Source organism: Thunnus albacares, chromosome 7 (genome assembly GCF_914725855.1).
Source record: "Thunnus albacares chromosome 7, fThuAlb1.1, whole genome shotgun sequence".
NCBI classification, from domain to species: Eukaryota; Metazoa; Chordata; class Actinopteri; order Scombriformes; family Scombridae; genus Thunnus; species Thunnus albacares.
In genome coordinates this window covers 535,898-558,420 of record NC_058112.1, presented here as the reverse complement: position 1 = coordinate 558,420, position 22,523 = coordinate 535,898, and the positions used below count along the sequence as shown (strand labels likewise).

At 39.2% G+C, this 22,523-nt stretch overlaps 1 protein-coding gene across 2 annotated transcripts in view; it reads right to left on the bottom strand.

Moving 5' to 3' along the window:
- The window catches only part of LOC122985498 (anoctamin-1-like), a 153,603-nt gene that overhangs the window by 85,484 nt on the left and 45,596 nt on the right, over positions 1-22,523 (bottom strand). For both annotated transcript variants that reach the window (XM_044356209.1, XM_044356210.1), the window contains exons 7-10: positions 21,996-22,051; positions 21,695-21,736; positions 3,293-3,357; positions 1,046-1,180 (exon numbers count right to left, since the gene is read on the bottom strand). In XM_044356209.1, the coding sequence (XP_044212144.1) occupies positions 1,046-1,180; positions 3,293-3,357; positions 21,695-21,736; positions 21,996-22,051 (298 nt within the window). The remainder of the gene's footprint in view (positions 1-1,045; positions 1,181-3,292; positions 3,358-21,694; positions 21,737-21,995; positions 22,052-22,523) is intronic.

The following is a 22,523-nucleotide window of genomic DNA, read 5'->3' as shown; positions in this document are numbered from 1 at the left end:
CATCAAGAGAATGCCAAGTGTGTGCAAAGCAGTAATCAGAGCAAAAGGTGGCTACTATGAAGAAACTAGAATATAAGGCGTATTTTCAGTTGTTTTACACTTTTTTGTTAAGTACATATTTCCACATGTGTTAATTCATAGTTTTGATGCCTTCAGTGTGAATCTACAATGTCAATAGTCATGAAAATAAAGGAAACTCATTGAATGAGAAGGTGTGTCCAAACTTTTGGTCTGTACTGTATATATGTATATATATATATATATATATATATATATATATAGTATTGTTCTATTTTGAAAACAGATTTATGTTCTCATCAAAAACAGACAACATATCACATGATTTACATGTGTTTCTTATGTATCTTCTTAGTATACAGTAATATATAAAGAACCACAAAGCTTATAATCTTAAGAAGGCTACAGAGTTTTCATAGATATTCACGTTGCTATGCACACAGTTCCAACCGTAGAATCTAACGGACTATTTCTTTTTTTAGCAGAAGCAATAAAATCATTTTTAAATTAATAGAATTACTTCTAAATCAATATTTTGTGCCAGATTATTGATTTCTTTAGTAAATAACTGTGTAATAAGCAGCATAATGTACAGCAAGTGGGCCGTTATTGTGAAAAGAACCCCAACAGGGTGGTCTTGAATCAACCTGAAAGGGTTCTCTATATGCATATTATATATAGTAGGATTAATTCATTGTTGGATTGCCTCTGCATGAGATTTGTTGTCAATAAGATGAGAAATCTGCACATGAGATTTGTTGTCAATAAGAAAAACACAGAAAATTGCAAGTCAAATCCTTTGACTAATGACATTTATGCCCTAGTTATAAAAAAGAATCCTCTCGTACATTAAGCAAGAGCAAAACATGTAGAATTAGCAGCAACTGCTTTGGCAAAACAAACTGCAGCAGAGAATGAGTGGGTAAAGAATTAAATAAGTTGACAATCAAGTCCCATCAAAATAGCTCATAGACTTTGCTTCATTTTTGTGCTCAAAGTGTATTTATGTGCATGCATGTGTCTTTACCTAGGTATGTTGTCATCAACTGTGGCACATCCATACAGAAAGACAATGACTCCCACAAGAGAGGCAGGAATCAGCATCTGGGTATACAGACCCAACCATGCAAAGTACAGGCCAATCTTCTCACCAAAATACTTCCTAAACAACACAAAAAATGCAAATCATGATTTCATTATTCAGACAAAACTAACATATTGGTATCAAGACAAAGGAACCTTTACCATTGCACACACAGAGAGAACAGCAGTGTTCACATACAAGGTTGTATACTTTCAGTGTATCTGGAGGATTAAAAAAAATATATCCACTAGAGGGCAGATCAAGGTTCAGTCTTCCCTTGCCAACACTGGAATATCTTCCTTTAGAACAATATAAAAGATAATGGCAACACTCAAAGAGGTTACTGACATTCTGGCCCTAATACAAGACTATCTTGGTTGTAAGTTCTCACTGCATTCAAAGACCACATCTGTTAATGTCTTGTTCTTGTCTATAATACAACCCCCACATTTTCAAACATAACATCCAGAAGACTTTATCATCTTACACAATGTCTGGGACTGCATGTTAGCAGAGTACCAGCTTCAGCCCTCCGTCTATGTGTACACAGGTAGCACTCAAAGCCCAACACTCACAAAACGGACTATAATAAACCTGAAGTGTACAAATACGCTTTTGGGTTGCAGTTACTTGGATAAAGTGATTCTCTCTACAAAACAATGGGTACCATTTACACACCCATAAATCATTAACACAATAACACAGACAAATAAATTTAAACAAAATTCACCAAAGTCTGAAACCTTCTAAGCAGGGCTCCAGAGTAACTTTTCCACTAGTACCACTGGTGCTACCAACTTCCTCATTTGGTCGCACCCTTTTTTTTTGGTACACATTTTTTGAGAGTGTGCGAGTTACTATAAAATTTCCTGTGGTTGTATTTGTGCAAGTGCATCTTCAGCTGAAATCAGATATGAACAGGGGCTGAGGAGAGCAAACAAAAAGAGGGAGAGATGATGGAGGCAGCAGAGGAGAATGAGTCACAGTGCAGGTGTCTTTTCCTCCTCTCGTTGTCACTCATGCTGCCAGTGTTTGTCAATCTGCACCAAGCTTGCACTGAAGCTGCTGCTGCTTCTTCCAGCGGGTACCCAAGCCACGCTCCTGCTTCCCTTTTCTCACCAATATGTCGCTGCTCACAACTGTCTCCCTCTATCTGTTTGTCTGTCTCTCTCTGAGGCAGTTAGCGGGGCAGAGAGGAAGAGGCACCCGTACCATGACTCATTCTCCTCCAGTGCCTCCATAGTCCACTCGTTCCTATTGAACCACCATCGAAGATGCCCTGCCTCCAGGTCATGGTGGCTTTAAACTTATGTATGTGTAGGATTTGGTGCCATCCTGTTGTAGTATCAATGACTGCACTGTGCTTTAATTTCGTGAAATACAAGCTGATGCAAGCAAATTCACTAGGCACAAACACACATGGACCATTGACTGTATATAAATATGGATGTCATGACAGCTCCCCAACAGTGAAGCCAAAACATTTTGATCACTCCCTGGTAACTGGCTGCAGTATGGGTCATAAGTCCCGCCCCCTCCATGTTAATGGATGGGACATGAGCCAAACTAAAAAATCAAAGTAAACATCAAACAGATTTTTCCCAAAGATGGTTTCTGTCATTTTAGGTAGTTCTTATAATGCTGATGTTTGTCCAAGTACTCATTTTCTGATAAGTTTATTTTTAATGTTATTTGATGATATAGACAGGGGGTCTGACGTCATGATTGACAGCTGTGACAGCCGCTTTCAAACCTCCGTCAGGTAGTGGAATGGCTGAGGGGGCCTGTTCCATGGGCCGTCATCCCGCTGCATGACTCTACTGCACAGACTCTGGCTCCAAATGACAGCACTTAAGCAAGATGGCAGCTCCCGGAAAGGAGGTATTTTGGCTTTACTTTTGCATAATGGTAAGAAGTGGAGACGCATTGTACTTACTTATATACAGTCAGTGGGTGTGACCAGCACATATTTGGTTTAGAGATCATAAACAGTTTGTGTACAGGTTTGCATTCTGGACCTGCGCTGGACTCGGAAGTCAGGAAATAAAAAACATTATCACTAACAAGGCCAGACTTAACACAAAGGGTGTTTTGTGATTTTGTAGTCCAGAGACACAAGCACACAGGCAACTAAAATCACAACAATTCATTATTAGTTGTTTAACAGGGTAGCTAAGTTTACATCCTTACCGCACAAGTCCAATGGGCTGGTACTTGTAGAAGACACCGTAGTTTGCCCACTCCTCATACAAAAGCTGAGGAAGACAATCAACAATATTTATGTGCATCATTTCTCCAGTTTTATTATGACTTCAGCATTTTTCCTGCAATATAAATACTAAAGTTCACTTCTGTATGTATGACAGTAAAAGGAAAGTTGTCTGCTAGAAAAACCATGCTAGTTGGTTAGCGCCTGAATGTGTAGGTCATATGGCAAACACAAATTGAGCTGAAAGAGCCTCCCTAATCTGTGTAATGCTCCTCAGTTGGGGGAAAAAATCAATAACAGGAAATAGGAAAATTGAATTCAGTTTTCTAAAATTTTATCTTTCGTTTGTCAGATCAATGTAAGATTAAAGAACAGAACTCCAAAATCTTAATTCATTGTTGGTGTGGGGATTTATTCAATTTTAGAAAAATATAGAATATCACCTGACTTATTCTTTATTCTTTAAACATTTTCCTAAAAAAGGTACAATTGAAAAGTGAATAGAGCTTTTGAAACATGTCAGTTAAAACTGTCTCTATAAAGTGCTAAGAATGTAAGCAAGAAGAAAAATAGACTTGGAGAATAGAAGTTCACTCTTGACATTGCCTTTGTTGCAAATATGCATGAAGCTCAGAAAAGAGCTGGTAAGTAGACATTTGAGTTGAGATTATTTTATCACAATAGAAAAAAAACAAGCACATGTTGCAAAAGAAAACCATTCACCCCAACAGCAAGAGATCCACCAACCCAGTAGTACGGCAGTTTGTGTAATAGTCATGGAATTTAATCTATAGATTCATGTACATGGACATGAATTTTCCATTTTTTTCGTGACACTCAACGCGACTTTCAAACTAATGTATTTAAATTGGAAGTATGTTTCACGCCTGCATGTGGTGCAGGCATGAAACATACGTCATTAGATGTTGACATTTTATTGGTTTTAAGTCATGGTGTTAAGTAACCATAATCCAACATCTCCCAAACATCATTTTGATGTAGAATACCGACATTCATTTGTGAGGTATGGTGGCCAAAGCCCAACATCTGGTAAACATCACAATGTTAACATCTACACAACTTGAAATTCTAACATCATTAGACATTGATATTTTGTTAGTTTTAAGTCCATATGCTAAATATCAGAGTGTTAATGTCCATCTAATGTGGGTTACAGACAACATTAGACATTGGTATTTTGTGGGATTTCAGTTGTGGTGTTGGGTAACCAAAATCAAATATTTGTCAAAACATCTCATACCAAATTCATAATGACATAGAATACAGACATAAGTATTTGTGGTAGTGTGACCTATATTCTACATTTAGTAAAGGTCAAACATCCAGTAAGCGTGGCATTTTATTGTATTTAAAGTGATAGGGCCTGAGCATGAAAGTGTGAGGAACCTATTCTTTTTGAAGGGATAATAATAATAATAATAATAATAATAATTCCTTCAGATCCAATAGACATTATTATTATTATTATTATTATTATTATTATTATCATCATTATTATGGCCTGAGCAGCAAGCGGTGTGAAGGTTCTTCTTCTTCTTCCAAAACAAATGCATTTTTGAGGGCCTAAACGTGCACGAAAAGTTGTTAAACTTTGCATATACATCAGAAGTGGTGAAAAATTTGATATTTTATAGGTCCTGAACATGGGCGTGGCAAAATGGCTCAACAGCAACCCCTAAACTGTATCCCCTGCAGCATGTTTCATCGACATACACAGAAATCGGTACGCACATGTATCATGCCCAGACACACAAAAAAGTCCCTTGGACCCAAACCGTAAGCCCAACAGGAAGTCGGCCATTTTTGCCGATTTGCATGCTGTGGATTTTAACTAAGGCTGTAGTCAACCAAAGAAAATCTTGGCTGACTGAAATCATACATAATCTTCAACCAATCGATTAGAGTGAACTCTGCAGTCACATTTCTCCGTTCTATTTCTCTGTTTTGCGTCTTCAGGTTAGGCTAACCCATTGTTGCTAACTTTGGAGCTAACCATCTTCACTTTTCCAGCACTTGGGGAAAGAACAGACTTGACTTTTTAGCATTTGTTAACTGTTACACTGGAGTCTGTACTGTACATTTACTGCCATACTGACAACTTACTGCTGACCTTTCCCTCTGTTCTGCTCGCATCCACAATCACTTCAACAGCAGTGCTACTGGTTACACCGGACATTTTACAAAATAAGATATTCATCAATGAGGCTCATTTGTAGAGCGCTTATTTTGATCTTTGACAATAGATTTTTAGTTTAGATCTTCCCCTTATTTAAGAGTTAGTGGCGGCGGGCTTCAGGCTGCTGCCAACGGGTTGTCCTCTGTGTACAGCCAGGCTGCGGTGCACACAGACAGGCACGAGCAAGAGGACGACTGCCACTTAGAGCCAGAACCGGAGCAACTCGCCTGTCATCCAGAGAGAGACACACACCGAGAGCAGGCTGAGCAGGCAGAGAGCGGGAGAGTCGCTGTTACTTTTTGCTGCAACACTACTTCTGCAGACGCTCCTGAAGCAGACACTGTCAGTTTATAATTGTAGTGTCCGCCGTCCAACTAAGTATTGTTAACACACTTGATGCTTTACATATTGGAGTTTTTTAATCTGATGAACATGGGCACTGATACACAACAATGAAATAAATGGGTTTGTTTCTAAAAGAAAAAACAAAACTACAGTATGGGCAGTGGGCAAGTCATGTAATTGGTGTATGTCCAACACTGTGTAACACTGGTAACATCGACCACCGTGGCAAGCCTACTCTAGTGGGGCCATTATCTGAAAGTGGAAGCATCATCACTCCACCATCAACCGGCTACAGTCAGGAGCTCCTTGCAAGATTGCCGACCGGGCAGTAAGAACATTAGTCAGAAGAGTAACCCAAGATCCAAGGACCACTTGAAAAGAGTTCCATGGTTATGTGTGGTGCTGAAATCTCACAAATTTACATATTGTGTTATTTGTTTAGCAGGCAACAAGTGATGTAACCTGTAACATGTTTTTCAAATTGCAGATGGGGAATATGACCTGGCTGTGGCTTGAAAATTTTTTTTTTTCCTTTAATCCTTGGGGTTAGCCACCCTGTTTGTTGTTTTACCAGGGACACCTCAACCTCGGGTTAGCTGTTGCTGTAGTTCTTTTCAGGACCAATGATAAATGTACACTCTCTAAATTTGTGACCGATACCCCAACAAGACAAAAAATGCTGTATATGTTTCTGTTCAAAAACCACTACTACAGTGTAATAAACATGAAAGCCTTTCTAGGCACCCAGTATGCGTGCGATTATTGTTACATGGGTTATAACAACTTATTGACTCACCGATGCAGAGGTCATTGTAATGTTTGCAAAAATATGTCAGTAACTGTGAGTTGCGTAAAAAATGCGATAAATGCAAAATGTGCCATTACATCGCTATGAACAGTAAAGGTAAACCACACAACTGTCATACATTGAAATGTAAAATAGAATGAGGTGCACTGGTGTTACATATAACCTTTGTCGACGCCAACAGAACATACCTAGAAATTGATATTCTACGATTTTGAGACATATGTACACTCATCAGGCATACATGTCCCTTTTCTGGTATGCACAAAAATGCTCTACGGTATAAGATAGAAGGCTCAGGGTGTGGATTGGGCTGAATGGTTTATCATGCATTTCAGGCAACCTTTGTACAAAAAATCTGTCTATTGCTCACAATGTCAAAGGATTTGACAGCTACACTGTGATCAACACCATGGTTGCTCTGAATATGCAGCCCAGTCTTATCGTGCAAGGCAGCAAAGTCATTTGTTTCACAGACACAGATTACGAACACAAGTACATTGATTCTCTCAGCTTTCTCACCATGCATCTATTGGCCCTGCCAAAAGCTTTAGGTTTTGCTGATAAAACCAAGGGTTTTTTTCCCCATGGGTTTAGCTCAGAGAATCATCTGAACTACGTAGGCCCCTAACCCCTGCCTGAGGCTTACGGTGTTGGGCAAATAACTAAAGAGGGAAAGAAAGAATTTGACATGTGGTATGAGACGGTACATCACGGCACGTTCAATTTTGAAAAAGAAGCTGTCAAAACGATGTGGATATTCTCTCAGAGACCTGCTGCGTTTTAAGAAAAGGCTACATCAACGAAACGAGTGTGAACCCATTCAGCTGCGTCACCATCGCTTTGGCCTGCATGACAGTGTTTCACACAAATTTCCTACCTCCTAATACCCTGGTCATTCCATCACCCGACAATTATCGAATTATTCAAATCCTATTTATACGCCATCATCCAGTGGGTAGTGCGTACAGAAAACATCTTCATTCAACACACTTTGAATGAGGGTGAAAAACAGATAGGATGATACTATGTAGACGGTTATGCAGAGGTGGATAGTGCGAAATTTGCATGGGAGTTTCTGGGTTGTTTTTACCAAGGTTGTCCGTCCTGTTTTCAGCCTCACAAGACCTGTCCTCTGACCGGCAGACTGTTTGACGCGTTGCATGCGGTCTGCAAAGAGAAATTACAGACGTTACGGTCTGCCCATGGCATCAAAGTGATTATCACGAGAGAGCATCGTTGGGTTGAGTTGAAAATCCCATCAGGGATTGAAGGAGTTTCTTGAACATTACAAAGCTCCTCAACCTTTCTCACCCCATGATGCTCTATACGGCAGTAGGATGAGTGCTGTGAGGCTGAGTTATATGGTGCATCCGAATGAAACTGTACAGTACGTATATATGACATTCTTGTATCCCCACGTCAACTGTGCATTTCCTTACCCTCTAGGACACCCTAAAATAATCTACACAGATTTCCAAGAGCCTCAAAACTACTTTGGGATAATCAGGGCCGTTGTCTACCCACCTCTGGGTTTGTTTTTCCCTGTTTTACCTCACAGAACAGCTGCAGGTAAACTGGTGTTCGTCTTCTGCTGTACATGCGCCAAGCTTAATTTTCAGGATGGTGCATGTACACACAACGACAACACCAGAGCGTTGACAAGGGTTTGGGTCACTCCCGAATTTAACAAGGCCTTGGAGATGGGGTATCAATTATGTAATGTCACGGAGGTGTGGCACTTTGATCGACAGAGTGATTCCATCTTTGTCAAGTACATGCACACTTTTCTGAAGGGTAAACAGGGAGCATCAGGGTACCCCCCTGAGGCTACAGATCAGGAGAGTAGAGAAAAGTACATTAGGGATTACAAGACCAATCAGGGCATTTTGCTAGACGCCAACAAAATTAAATCAAACCAGGCTAAAAGACAAGTGTCTAAGCTCTGTTTAAATACCTTTTGAGGGAAGTTTGCGCAGAGAAATAACCTGAACCAGACGTAGTCAGTGCCCCCGAAGAATTTTTCAGTTACATGTTTTCAGAAAAATACAAAATCAAATACTTTTCCTTCCTCAACGATACGACTCTCATTCAATGGAGTAACGGCGATCACTATATTGCACCACCAAACAAGGTTGACAATGTCTTTATTGCAGCATTCGCCACAGCCTACAGCCATTTAAAGATGTACAGCTATTTGGAGCAGATGCAAGAGCGGGTTCTCTTCTACAACGCAGACAGCTTGATCTATGTCACAAAAGAGGGAGAACCTCGACTCAAATTGTGAAATTATTTGGGGAATTTGACAGACCAATTGGGTGGTGATAGCATACAGGACTTTGTGGCTGCGGGTCCTAAAAGTTATGCCTATCAGCCTAAAAACAAAACAAAACTGTGCGTGAAGGGCATTACTCAGACACACGAATGTTGCAAATGGGTCAACTCGAGCTGGTGGAGGGGTACGTGTAGAACGGCACTGCTGAGTGTGTCAGAAAGAGAGAGAAAGAGAAAGAGAGAAAAGAGAAAGATTTCAGAAAGAGTTTCGAGTTGTGTTTGATAAGAGATGGTTGATTTCCACAGGTCAAACCTTGCCTTTTGGATATTGCAAATGTCACACTTGAGTGTTACTGAAGAAACTGACTTGGATCTTATATTGCAACTACCTTTTTCATGCCAGATTGTGGGTCGTGGAAAATTGTCAAGATGTTTTGTCTTGAGTACCTGAAAATATTGTATGGATATACACTCTGTTTCAACCCATGTATACTGAACTGCAAAAGAAGAATAAAAATATTGAATTTGTTGAAAGACTACCTGATTCTTTCGAAGATGAAAACCTGTTTCCGCCTGATCAGAATCACTGGATTATCCTGAACGAAGTCATTTTTCAAGCCTCCGACCATCATTTGAAGATACTACTAAAGATCCTGATGGATATTTAATCGTTGACCTCACCCCTACTTGTCCAGAGCAATACAGACTGAGGTCAGGGTTGTTACCTGATCAGTGGCTGGTCGTCTATCTACCCAAATCGAGATCTTCCTAATTCCATATGTCAGCATGGATAAAAAGAAACGCTCCTTTATGGCAAGCTTTGTATTATGCCACATCTCAGAGACAAAGATATTCTTAGTCATTGCTCCTCCGACTTTCTTCAGTCTCTGTAAACTCTCTCTGAATGTTTTAAGAGGAAATATACCCCTGTCAGCCGGTCAGTATAACAAACTCAAAAGACAAAAGAAAATTATCAAATTGTTAGCGGATAAAAAAACAGCCTAAAATGCAAACACAGGGCACACGGATCTGGAGGGTTTCTTCTACCACCGCTTTCAGCGGTTGTTCCTATCATTGGGACAGCTTATAGGAGGACTCATTAATAAAAACTAAAACAAATGGCACAGAGGGTGAGTCAAAAGATGTTTCTGGTGACGTTTCAACAGTTTAACCGTATGAGTCAGACAGTTTTATGTCAGTCGGACACCATCCATGAGATGTACGGCCGAAAATGATTTGGATGTAAAAATGAAGGCTATATTAAACAAACCGGGGCTGAATCCTTAAAAAAAATTTAAAAATACAACGCTCTGCTGCAAAGATACCTAACCCTGATCAAACAAAGGGAGAAGAAAGCTCTGACTGTTACTAAAGACTCTGATGACGGAAGGAGAACCTTGACTCAAAATGAAGAAGAAGAAGAGGAAAGAAGAAGAAGCCTGGATGAAACATCAGATGATGTGTTACAAAACCTTCCTCCACATGATCGTAAAAATGCTCAGTATATCATGAATAAATTAGCCAAAAGCCAGGATGGGTGTACCTCAAAGGGAGAGTTTATTTATAAAGGAAAAGTGGTAAAAGGGTCACACATGATTGACTTGTTTAAAAATCAGACCCTACCTTCTAAGAATTGGACAGGTTTTTTAAATACTCGGAACTCAACATCCCTCTATCCTCAGTAACTAACCCTCAAGCTCAAGAGGAATATCGTTGGCTTACAACTGAGGGATTGCATGAAGGAGAAGATGAAGTTAAAGATGAAGTCAACGGAAAATACAATGTTGATATTTTTCACAAAACTGGATACCATCTTGTCATTTTTAATCACATCATCATGATACGAGGATAGCACAACCTCCAAAGGTAACCTGCAGGCCCTATGACATAAAAAATAAACACAATGCTGACCACAAGCCATAGACACGTCTTGAAGTTATCTTTTCTGGTAAAATATTTTTTCAGAGCGGTTTTCTAAAAATTGCAAGATGGCTCTTGGGTAATAGGCAAAATCCAAACAAGCCAAAAAAAAAGTGGCACTTTCATGTTTATCCAGAGTGAGTGCTAGCCAGTGCTCTCTGGGTTCGTGGGTGGGGTGTGTGATGACAATCATGTAGGCAGGAAGTCTGAACAAGCTCATCAGTAAAGGTAACTGGTCTGAGGCCCACACGCTGCAAAATGCATCACCCAGTGAATGACACATGAGACCCTCCAACTGATGATTATTAATTTTCTCAGTAATAATCCACCAACAACTTGTTTTTTTTGAGTTGATCTCCAAAATAGATTTGTAACAAGTGTAAACAAAAAGAGTGGTTGTATGAGGTAGGGGTACTCTAAATCTCATCTCCAGTCTTAAACTTCCATTGGAAATGGGGGACAAGGCATCTGCATCTTCACTAGCATTGAGACTGAACACAAACAAGGAGTATCTCTGTTCAAATTCCTCTCTGTTGATGCTCAGAGGTAAATCTTTCAGGTGTCTCCCCATAGCTGTAAACATATTATAAAACTCTCTGACAGATATCCCTTGGTTAAATTGCAGCTGGATAGCTTTGGCGGGAACCTGTCTGCTGTCCTGACACAAAGCCAGGTATTCCACATCATCATGGATAAAATTGAAGGTGGACAGATCTCTTCTTTCCGTAAAGGCTTCATGGTTCACCATACCTAAAACAATGTATTTAGGCATCATTCCCAAGAAGAGATTCTCTTGGTTACATATTCATGAATTTTAAAGGATGGAGTAAGTTTTCACATTAACGCAGGATAAGGGGTAAAGAGTATTACCCTTCAATAAGGCCGTGGCGTGACCTAAACGCACGGCAGGGGGAACAGTGGCTTTCTTGACAAACAGAGAGGTTCCCTGTATTTTTAATTGGAAATTGCTGTTTGGAGTCTCCCAGATCATAGATGACTGTGTCGACTACTGAGCTAAAACTCTACTCATCGCCTAATTGCAGACAGACCTCTACCTATTTATACACCCATAAGACAGAGACAGCACACCATGTAATGAGTAGGAAAGAACTTCAAAGGTGATTGTTGCTTTGTACTTTTCATTTATTGCCTATTTTTTTACAACCTAACTTTGTGGAAAGGAGAAGGGGAACAACAGGTTATGGAGAGTCCCTAGGGAGCAGTTTGCGTGTGTCAGTAGCACAGCTTTATCTCTGGGGAACACCCCCAACTCTGGGAGTGATGTCCAAATTAGGAAATGTGTTATGTAGCAGGTGGATGTGACTCCCCTTGTTGAAACAAACTGACAGATGTAACAGCGGAGCAGAGGAGAGAGACTGAGATAGCGATGTGACCAACCTGTGCGCTGATATTTGACATGTTTTTCTTTTTCTTCCCGAATACAAATAATGTTTAAAATATTTGTATGAAACCAATATTCATAAAAAAACCCCACTATTTGTGCTTTGCCGAATAATGTGCATCATACTACATGATTGTCATTGTCAAGGCTGTTTCTTTAAAGACATTTACTATATACATAAGACGAAGAAATGCACATTTTAGCTGTGGAGTGGTTCACAATGTCTCATTTTACCAACAAAGCTAAATTTAAATCTATAGTATTGTTCTATTGTGACAACAGATTTATGTTCTCATCAAAAACAGACAACATATCACATGATTTACACATGTTTCCTTTGTATTTTCTTAGTATACAGAAATCGATGTTCCATAAAGCTTATAATCTGATACAGGTTCAGATCAGTGCTGAACACCAGAAAGACTGAATACTAAAAACATTCACAATGTGGTGTATTTTCATTAAATGTCATTGGTGTGCTTAAAGACAATATTAAGCTATGCAGATTGATTTTATAAGTTTACAAGCAATAAGGGCTAGTGTGATAAAATTTATATTGATGTATTTGTAATCTCATGAACCACATTTAATCACAATGTACGTATAGAGGCACAGTAGAAGAATCATAATCATACACTGGAGAAATTTGAGTGTGTTTGTATTACATGTCACTTTGCTTGGGTCTGCATTAAAGTCTTCACCTTTTTTAAAAATACTCTGGAGGAGATCAAGACATGAGGGTGTAAAATGACTAGAATAACTTATAAAAAAATAAAGGCCAGAAGACAACTTGGCAATAATGGTGTAAAATGATCCCCAATACTTAAAAAAATTAAATAAAAAAATTGGACATAACCAGGTAGAATTGAATATGCCAGTACATATCCACAACAGCTCAAAACCTGTCTTAAAGAGTTTTGACCAATAACGAGTGACGGAGATAAAGATAACAGAATAATTGGCCAAAAATTAAGGAGGGTGGATGATAGGTGTGACCTATGCCGACCCAAGGGTATAAAAACTACGCCCTGAAGGAAAAAACTTTCGGAGCGATTTGGTTCATCATATTTGTGCTAATTTGCTCTCCTTTATTGCTGGCATTAAAGAACACTTTGCTGCTTGGACCTCTGACTCCAGATTTTTTATCTTCAAAAGGTAGTTTTTGATCTGGTATTTTTTCCTTCAACTATCTTCCATAAATCTGACACAACAACAGATCTAAAAGTGTAGGCTCACATCAGAAAGAATTAATGCACGTATCAAATACATGACTTCCACACTCTTATCTATATGCACCACATACAAAATATAGTCTACAAAGCTGACATGTTAACACTTGTTATTCTAGTTACTTTAAGCTTATTACTAAATATACGGCTCAGCTTAAAAACAAACTGAAGAAATTGTCACAAGCAAGCAGCCAGACCTGCACACTCATTCACAACATCAACAGGTGACTGAACAACCACTTAATTAAAATGGGATCAATTCCAAATGAATGAGTGAGCTCACTGTAACTTCAACAAACAAACTACCTACAGCACACTATATGATCTCTGCTGCATTCTTGTTAAAGAGATAAATTCACAAAAAAGCCACAAGACATTCAACCATCAGAGATGAAATTAGCGACCAAAGAGACAGAGAGAGAGAAACTGTATCTGACTCTCATTATCTGATGTCTTCTTCTTTCTTTCATGGAGATGAAGTATCCATGTCATAATATCCATTTGTGGCTGTTGGTCATCTTGTTTGTTAGTTAACAGAACTTTGTGGCTGCTGGTTAATCAGTCTGACATCATTGCAACAAGCTAACTCCTGGTTGTTTCCCGGTTGGTTCTCTCTCCAGCCTCCCCGGCAGTGTCCTGCCACTGCTGCACCGCACAGTCCAGATTCATTCTCCCGTTAGCTTAACAACAGTCCTTAACTGTCCTTCCATGGATGTATAAAGAGTCCTTCAGGGCTGTTATAACAAGCTAACTGTTGCATTGGCTAATGGAAGCAGCTATCTACTGCTAGATAAAAGAAGTCAAATGTAATTTATTATTCTTACATTATTTATTCTTACCGGTCTTCTTCTCTTAACAGTTTGTCACACTTGTGTATGTTACAGTGGAGAGAATTGAAGATGATATCTGGAAACTATCATTGGACTATCATTGGACCTTCACACACACTGCCCTTTCTCCTCCTACCCTGCAGATGTTTCTGTTGAAGAATTTAAATTAGAATTTGAATGATGGATTTTTTCCAAGCAGCAACTTCCGGGGCTGAAAAATGAAGCCAATGCGGAAGTGCCAAAAACCTGCATTCTCTCTAATGGCCAGCAGGGGGCGACTCTACTGGCTGCAAAAAGAAGTCCGATTGTATGGAAGTCTATGAGAAAATTACCCTACTTCTCTCTTGATTTATTACGTCAGTAAACTGTTCCGTAATGAGTTTATGATATCAATCGCTAGTTTCAAGTCTTCTTCAATACAGCATGATGTTCATCATGTAATTATGGTCCCATTTAATTTAAATTTGACGATAAAGCAGAGTATGCTTTAGAGTGTGGCTACGTTGTGATTGATAAGTCGCTACCACGGCAAAAACATTGCTTACATAACGTAACCACTGTGTATGGGCATAGCTGCTGCTATTTCACAGTGTGTTTTGAGTTCACTGAAGTTAATTGTAACATTGTGGTCACCTTAAAACAGTTTTGTTCAGCATTTGGTTGTAATAAAAGACCCATCAATGAGTCGGATGATCAATTTTTACGGTAAGTACATTTTGTTTTAACGGTTTTAGGCCTGTTTGTCACTAGCAAAAATTAGCATTAGTATTAGCATGATCACTGTTAACCATAGATTGTATATGCACCATGCTAACCAAGCTAGCAGAATTTCAATAATGGATTTTTCCAAAGACAGAAAAAATATTTTATAAATGATACTGAGATTTGGTAATGGTTTACTTCAACCAATTACTCTTCTATATTTTGATCATCTCCCTCTTGCCTCTCAAAATTAGAGGAGCAGCCACCTATGCCTACAGACCAGCCTCCTCTTATGCAGACACATTCGCACTTTAAGGAGAAGCTCCTCTCTGTCTGTCTCTCTCTCACTGTGCTGTCAGTCTGCTCTGATCTATCAACGGTTGATTTTTTATTACTTGTTTTAGTCAGTTGCTGAAAATAGTAAAATGATCATTGATAGAGGCTGTTTAAATATGATCACCTGATTTTAGGGACTGTATGATGATAAAGTTAATTTTTAAAAAGACCAAAAATGAGGCAGCAAAACTATAACTTTGCTCCCCCTAAATGAATAATGGAGCTGCATTTGCTCCACTTGCTCCATTGCTCAGGCGCCTATGCCTTTGTTGGGACTACATGTGGACCACAGTTTACCACGTTTCAAGACTCCAAGAAGCCTGAGCCCTGGGGGTTAGCACCCAAAGTGTGAAGCTCCACCCATGGATCCAGGTTATCAAAACTAGAGATTCCCCTCTTATCTTTCTCTTTTCTCCACGAGCTGCAGCAGGAGCAGCTCCTTGCTCTCTTTCTCCTTCATCTGCAGGAGCAGCTGCTTGCTTCTTTACGGCAGAAGACGCAAGAGCCTGCCTAAGACTCAGAAACTAAGTTTCCTTGTGCCAGCAGCTAACACACAAGTCTGCTGGCCAGTTTAACAAGTACAGGAGCCGCAAAATGGAGTTATCTTGCCGCTAACTCTACACAAAGGAGTGACCGGGGCCCTCTGCATGACTGGAGCGCTGTCTCCCCAGCAACGTCTGCATCTTTCAGCTTCAGAGCTAAAGCCTTCTCAGCCTGACTCACCCACGGATTCGCCGGCTACAAAGCAGAACGCCACAAAGCATCTCTTCCTTCATGGACTGGTAACAACTGGGCATAGCCTAGCAACACAGTGAAGCATAGTATGGCTCAGCAAGAATGTTTAACTCAAACAATCTACTGTATGTGTATTGATTTGGTTAAGGTTATACATTGAACTGTTGTTGTGATGTCCTTGTTGCTTATAGTCAGGTTACTGCATAGTAACCTAACACATGTTACATCCAGTGACTTGGCCTTGCATGCAACTAACCTTGTTTTAACCTGGCACTTTTAGCATACACCAATTGGCCTTGAACAGAGAACCACACAGTTAAGAGGTTAAAACCTAGTTTCGCAAACTTTGGTTCAGGCAGCACATGTGGTTCAAGACACCACATGGTCTGGCCTTTTTTCTCTGTAGTTCCCTTTATCAGCCAAATTTTCGGCATGGCATCTGCTCATGACTGCAGCAATCTTGCTATTGTCTTCCCTACACACACACACACACACACACACACACACACACATACACACTCACACTTGTATATAGGTACACTTAGCTAGATTAGTATTGTGTGTTGTTTTTACCCTTTGTTAAATAAATGCTTTTGGATATACCTATTGTCTGTTTTAATGTTGTACAAGAATGAGTTTTGCCAACCCCTGCTCTGTAAAGAACTCCAAATCCTTCAACCATAACTAATTTCTGATATGGTGATTTTATTTCTAGTTATTAAATTAATTATTTATCAAAGTCCCAAATTCATAGATTAGTACACTTTGAGACTGAATTGGCTATCTTTTTCCCTGAGTCCAGGGTGGTGCCCTGTTATTATTAATTCTGATAAATAATTTTATTGATTTTAACAATTAACAATTATCTTTGATAATCATTAATTATTGCTGATAGCCAACTTGTAGCCACGGCCCAACACCTTCAAGGATTTTAGTCACTATCTTTACTACTAACATTATTCATAGTATTATTATTAGTAGTAGTAATATGACTAATAATATGAATATGAATAATAACATAAGCAATAAAATAATATGAATGTGAATAATAACAATAGCTATGTATTGAAAAGCTACTTGCACAAATAGTAAAAATGTTTACAAAGTTGTAGATTTTGAAATTACTTGGACAAATTTGAGACCAATTTCTAATGGTTGTGTAACCAGGCAACTCAACTAATTTCCTCTGCTTTGTCATCTTGCGGTAGAAATATACAGGAGTAAGTTGCCTGCCAGACACCTTTCTCCAGTACATTGTCAGTTACTTTTCTCTTTGTCTGGACCTGATATCTTTTCATGGACTCTGACCCTGAGCAGAGGTAAGGAAAATATATAAATTCATTTTGGCCATGATAACGTTTGTTTATTACATTTTTTTTCCTGTGGTACATAGTGAGCTACTGTTGGCAAATATCGTTCTTTAGTTGTAAGCAATGAGTTTTTGTGAACTGGCGCCATTTTCCGCCTGGCTTAAAATACTTTAAGTTTGACTTAACTGCATTGCAAGACCAACATGAATGAGGTAAGAGTTCTACTAAGAGTTCTAAGAGAGTCTACAGAGATAAAATTGAGTGAAATTTAGCTAGTAAAACCAGTGATATGAATAAAATCACCACAGTGCACCAAGTTTTAGGAGGGTAACAGAACTGCTGTAATGCGTGTCTTCTGGTCAGGTCGGCAATATGGAGAGCCCTTTAATTCAAAACCCTACCCAAACCATACACCATATATCCAGTTACCAGACACCCAGTATCCAAACCGTGCACCACCTATCTAGTTCCTGGACACCACTTATCCAGTCATCCTGCACTGCCACCCAGTGGACATTGCGTATGACCCAGTCGACAGCTCACACCACCCAGTCAACAGCTCAGAGCAACCCAATTGGATATCACGCGCCACCCAGGTGGACAGCGCTGATTGGACAGAAATTCAATTGCCTCTCTTAAATTGGAAGTAGAGGGAGAAAGGCCAAAACAAACTTCTGACATGATCAAAAATCTAAGGCGGAGGAAATTGGTATTATTAATATTAATGTATGAGGATTTACTAAACTCATTGTCCAAAAATCAGTCTTAAACCCTTAAGCATCTGATTTTTGTAGCCCCCTGCAAATTCAGGAGCCAACGTCAGACAGGATAGAGTGCACAGTGAACTTAGCAGCCACACATATCTCTGTTTTGTGTCTTCAGGTTAGGCTAACTCATTGTTGCTAACTTTGGGGCTAACCCCCTTCACTTTTCCAGCATGTGGGGAAACAACAGACTTTTTAGCATTTACTAACTGAAACAGTGTAGTCTGTACTGTAAATTTACTGCCAGACTGACAACTTACTGCTAACCTTTTCCTCTGCTCCACTCGCATCCACCGTCACTTCTCTGCTGCTTGCAATGATTGCGTAGTATGTTTGCTGCTAGCAAACATACTACGCAATGCCATATTCCTTGACGGAGTTCGATACCAATAGTTTCCCAGGTAACGACACAGAGGTTGACTCACATACCGAACAGCGCTGCACAGAGACTCCAAAACACTATTGATTTCTGAATGAATGGATATTTGGCGTTCATTTTGGCATTACAATTTTTTTTTTTAGCCTTGCAGGGGTTCTTGTTGTGATAATTATTGGAGAAACACTGATTCAGTAAATGTTCAGTACGTTCAGTAAATGCTCAGTAAATATTGAGTACAGTTAGACTTAGCAGTCTCCATGAGGTTGGGTGAGTTCAAAGTTGTGAAAACAATGGGGGTGCTTTGAATACACCCCAGTTTTCACAGGTAATTGGTTAGTCTGTCCCTCCCGCCACAGGAAATAATGGTTTAATCCTGGAAAGCTATTGATGTAGCAATTTTCTCGTTATGAAAGTAACATGGAGATTATTCAACCAATAAGAATTTAGTCGGACAAGAGCATATCGACCAACTAATCAACAAGTCGACCAGCAGACTACAGCCCTAGTACAAATGTGAGATTTAAATCTTTCTTATCTTGGTACATTCCAAATTCACATGCCAATCCCACGTTCACACAGTTGTTCCTTTTCTTACTAACTTCTGTGACAGACAAATATTTCATTTATCAAAGGTGTGCCCTACCTGGTCTTCAGCTCTAAATATACCAACATGACTGCACCTCTGCCATTACTAAGGTGTTATGAATGATACCGTCATATCATTGAGGAGCTGCGTGCAGAGGCTTTTGAGGCAAGGTAGCAGAGGTCAGTCTCCTTTAGTGTACACCAGTGTGCGCAGGATGTGTTTGACACTAATGTAGGGACTAGGGAGAACTCAGTATTTGTATTTGTATCTGTTTTTGTTGAGGCAGGAAAATTATTTATATTTGTACTAGTATTCAAATAAAAATGGAAATAGGTGTAAAAATCCAGTTTTTGTTTTTATTACGCTTTTAATTTTAGGACATTTATGTGTTATTATCTTACAAAGGGGGTCCCACACCAGGTCTCAAACTCAAGTCTCCCAGATTATAGACGACTGTGCTGGCTACTGAGCTAACCTTAGTACATTGCAAATGTGCAGACAGACCTCTACTTATTTATATACCCATAACACAGAGACAGCACAGCGTTTGATGTGCAGAGAAGAACTTCAAAGGCGATTCTTGCTTTGTACTTTTCATTTATTGCCTATTTTTAACAACCTAACTTTGTGGAAAGGAGAAGGGGAACAACAGGTTATGGAGAGTCCCTAGGGAGCAGTTTGCGTGTGTCAGTAGGACAGTTTTATCTCTGGGGAACACCCCCAACTCTGGAAGTGATGTCCAAATAAGGAAATGTGCGTCATGCAGCAGGTTGATATGATTCCCCTCGTTCAGACCTGCTGATAGACCTAACAGTGGAGCAGAAGAGAGAGACTGCGATAGCGATGTAACTGACCTGCGTGCTGGTATTTGACATATTTTGTTTTTTTCTTCCCAAAACAAATAATTTTTAAAACATTTGTATGAAACAAAGATTCATAAAAAAAAACCCACAATTTGTGCTTTGTATTTGCCATACAAATAATGTATTTGTATTCAGGCACACCCCCAGTGTAACACTACACATTACACTGAAGTCAAGCAGATAGTTCTGGGTCTGGAAAAAGTCAATGCGGAAGTACAGTGGCCAGCAGGGGGTGACTCCACTGGCTCCAAAAAAGGTCTGAATATGGAAGTCTGTGGGAAAATCAAACTACTTCTCACTCGATGTATTACATCAATAAACACTTTCCTAATGAGTTTATGGTCTTAATCGCCAGTTTCAAGTCTTCTTCAATACAGCATGATGTTCATTTTATAGATTATGGTCTCAATTTAAATTTGACGATAAAGCAGCGTATGCTTTAGGGTGTGGTTACATTGTGATTGACAAGTTGCTACCATGGCAAAAATGTTGGTTATGTGATGTAACCATGGCATAACCCATAAGATCCATAAGATTTACAGAGTGTAGCTGTAGCCGTCGCTAATTCAGTGTGTTTTCAATTCATGACAGTTAACTGTAACATTTTGGTGGCCTAAAAAAAGTCTTTTTTCATCAGCATTTGGACGTACTAAAAGACCCTCTAAGGAGCCGGATGTTCAGTTTCTCCAGTAAGAACATTTTGTTTTAATGGTTTTAGGCCTGTTTTGGCTCCAAAAATCCAAGATGGTGACAGTCAAAATGCCAAACTCGAGGCTTCAGAACACAAGTCCAAAAACCGATGGCTGACATCGCAGTGGCTGTGTTCATTATTTTTATACATTCTATGCACTGAAGTAGGCTGGTTTTAAGAAGAAGTTCTTTTTTGGTGTGGTAGTGTGTACGGGAAAATGGAGCTTTGCAGAAACATAGTCATATTGGTGACAAAACAGATGGTGGCAGTAGCACTGTGTTTCATTAGAGGAAGGAGAAGAAACACAATAACAACACAATTAATATTAATATTATTAATATTTTCCTCATTAATTATGTAATATTTCACCCAGCCGCAACCCTGCTATTAATCATAATATTAATGTTAATGACTTGGCCCGCCTGATGCATGGCTTAACTATGGTGCCTGCAATCCGCACATCACTACTGTACTGATAAAATTAAAATCAAATAAAAACAGCAATAAAATCTTGTGATTAAATGTTGAGTGATGTGGCAGTTATAGTTAATGAGAAAAAACAATACAGCTTCTGTGCTCCCAAGTCCCGACTGACAGAAAAAAAAGTGGCACAGGCATGAAACATACTTCCATTTGAAATACAGTAGTTTGAAAGTCATACTGAGTGTCATGAAAAAATGGAAAATTTGTGTCCATATACACAAATCTATAGATTAAATTTCATGACTGTTTCACAAATTTCTGTGATAATAAAATGGATCCACATGTTTGGGTCACATTGCAAGAGAAAAAAAATATTCAGTGAACTGACACACGATTAGCATATTCAAACAGACCTAATTTGTTTGTGTTCCAAGATTAAAGCTGAAGTGGTGACAGATTATTTTGTGGTCCTAGTGGGACTCTATACTCTATGACCATGCATAAAGCTGTTGTGGTACAAATGCAAAATATGAATACAAGTCTGTTAAGCTTCTTATACTGGCTTCAATAAGTTTAGAAATAACCTTCTTACCTTTCTGTCATTGAACTCTGCGCTCTCCTCATCAATATCTCCCTGAAAAAGGAAAGACAAGCAGTAACACTAGTCACTACACACACTGACAGCATATTATACTAGGATTTCATAATCTAGGATGGACTAATTCAGTAGTTTTAGTTTAGTAGTTTACTAGTGCCAGCATTTTTTTTCAACTAATCTTTTAGTGATTATTAAAAATGTGACTGATTACAACAGCTTCAAAACACAAGCATATATATATTTGGAACCAGTACCACCTATAATAAAGATCTACTAGTGCCAGGATCCTACTTACATCATGAAGAGGGTAGGCTGCTGTATAGACACCACTGCCCAGGAGACTGGTGATACCTGCAGAGAGAACACAAACACAGGTGTTATAACAGGTGTCACATCTTTATATCAAAGCACAGTGAATATGACCACAACAGATTCATTGAGGCCTGGAGTTCTATTATTTATTAGTAGGCTACCTCCAGGTGGTTATGTGTGAAGCTTTGAGAACAGTGCATGCGTCCCACCTCTGTCACAACTCCATCAGAGGAGCCGAGTGAGCATTTTTGTTTGATGTGAACACTTTAACTTTCAGTTAAGTGTTACTTTTGCAAATAATTCAATTCAGTTCAGGTTCTCTGCAACAATGTTTACCCAACACTGCTCATAAGTCCTATATGTCACATTCAAAACTTTCGACTGCATGTAGTGTCAACTAAGGAAAATCATGACATCACGTCAGAATTTAATGGAACAAAACTTGATTTCACAAAAAGAGCATGTGAAGGATTACACAAATGTCCAGCAGCTACAGCCCAACCCCTGCGTG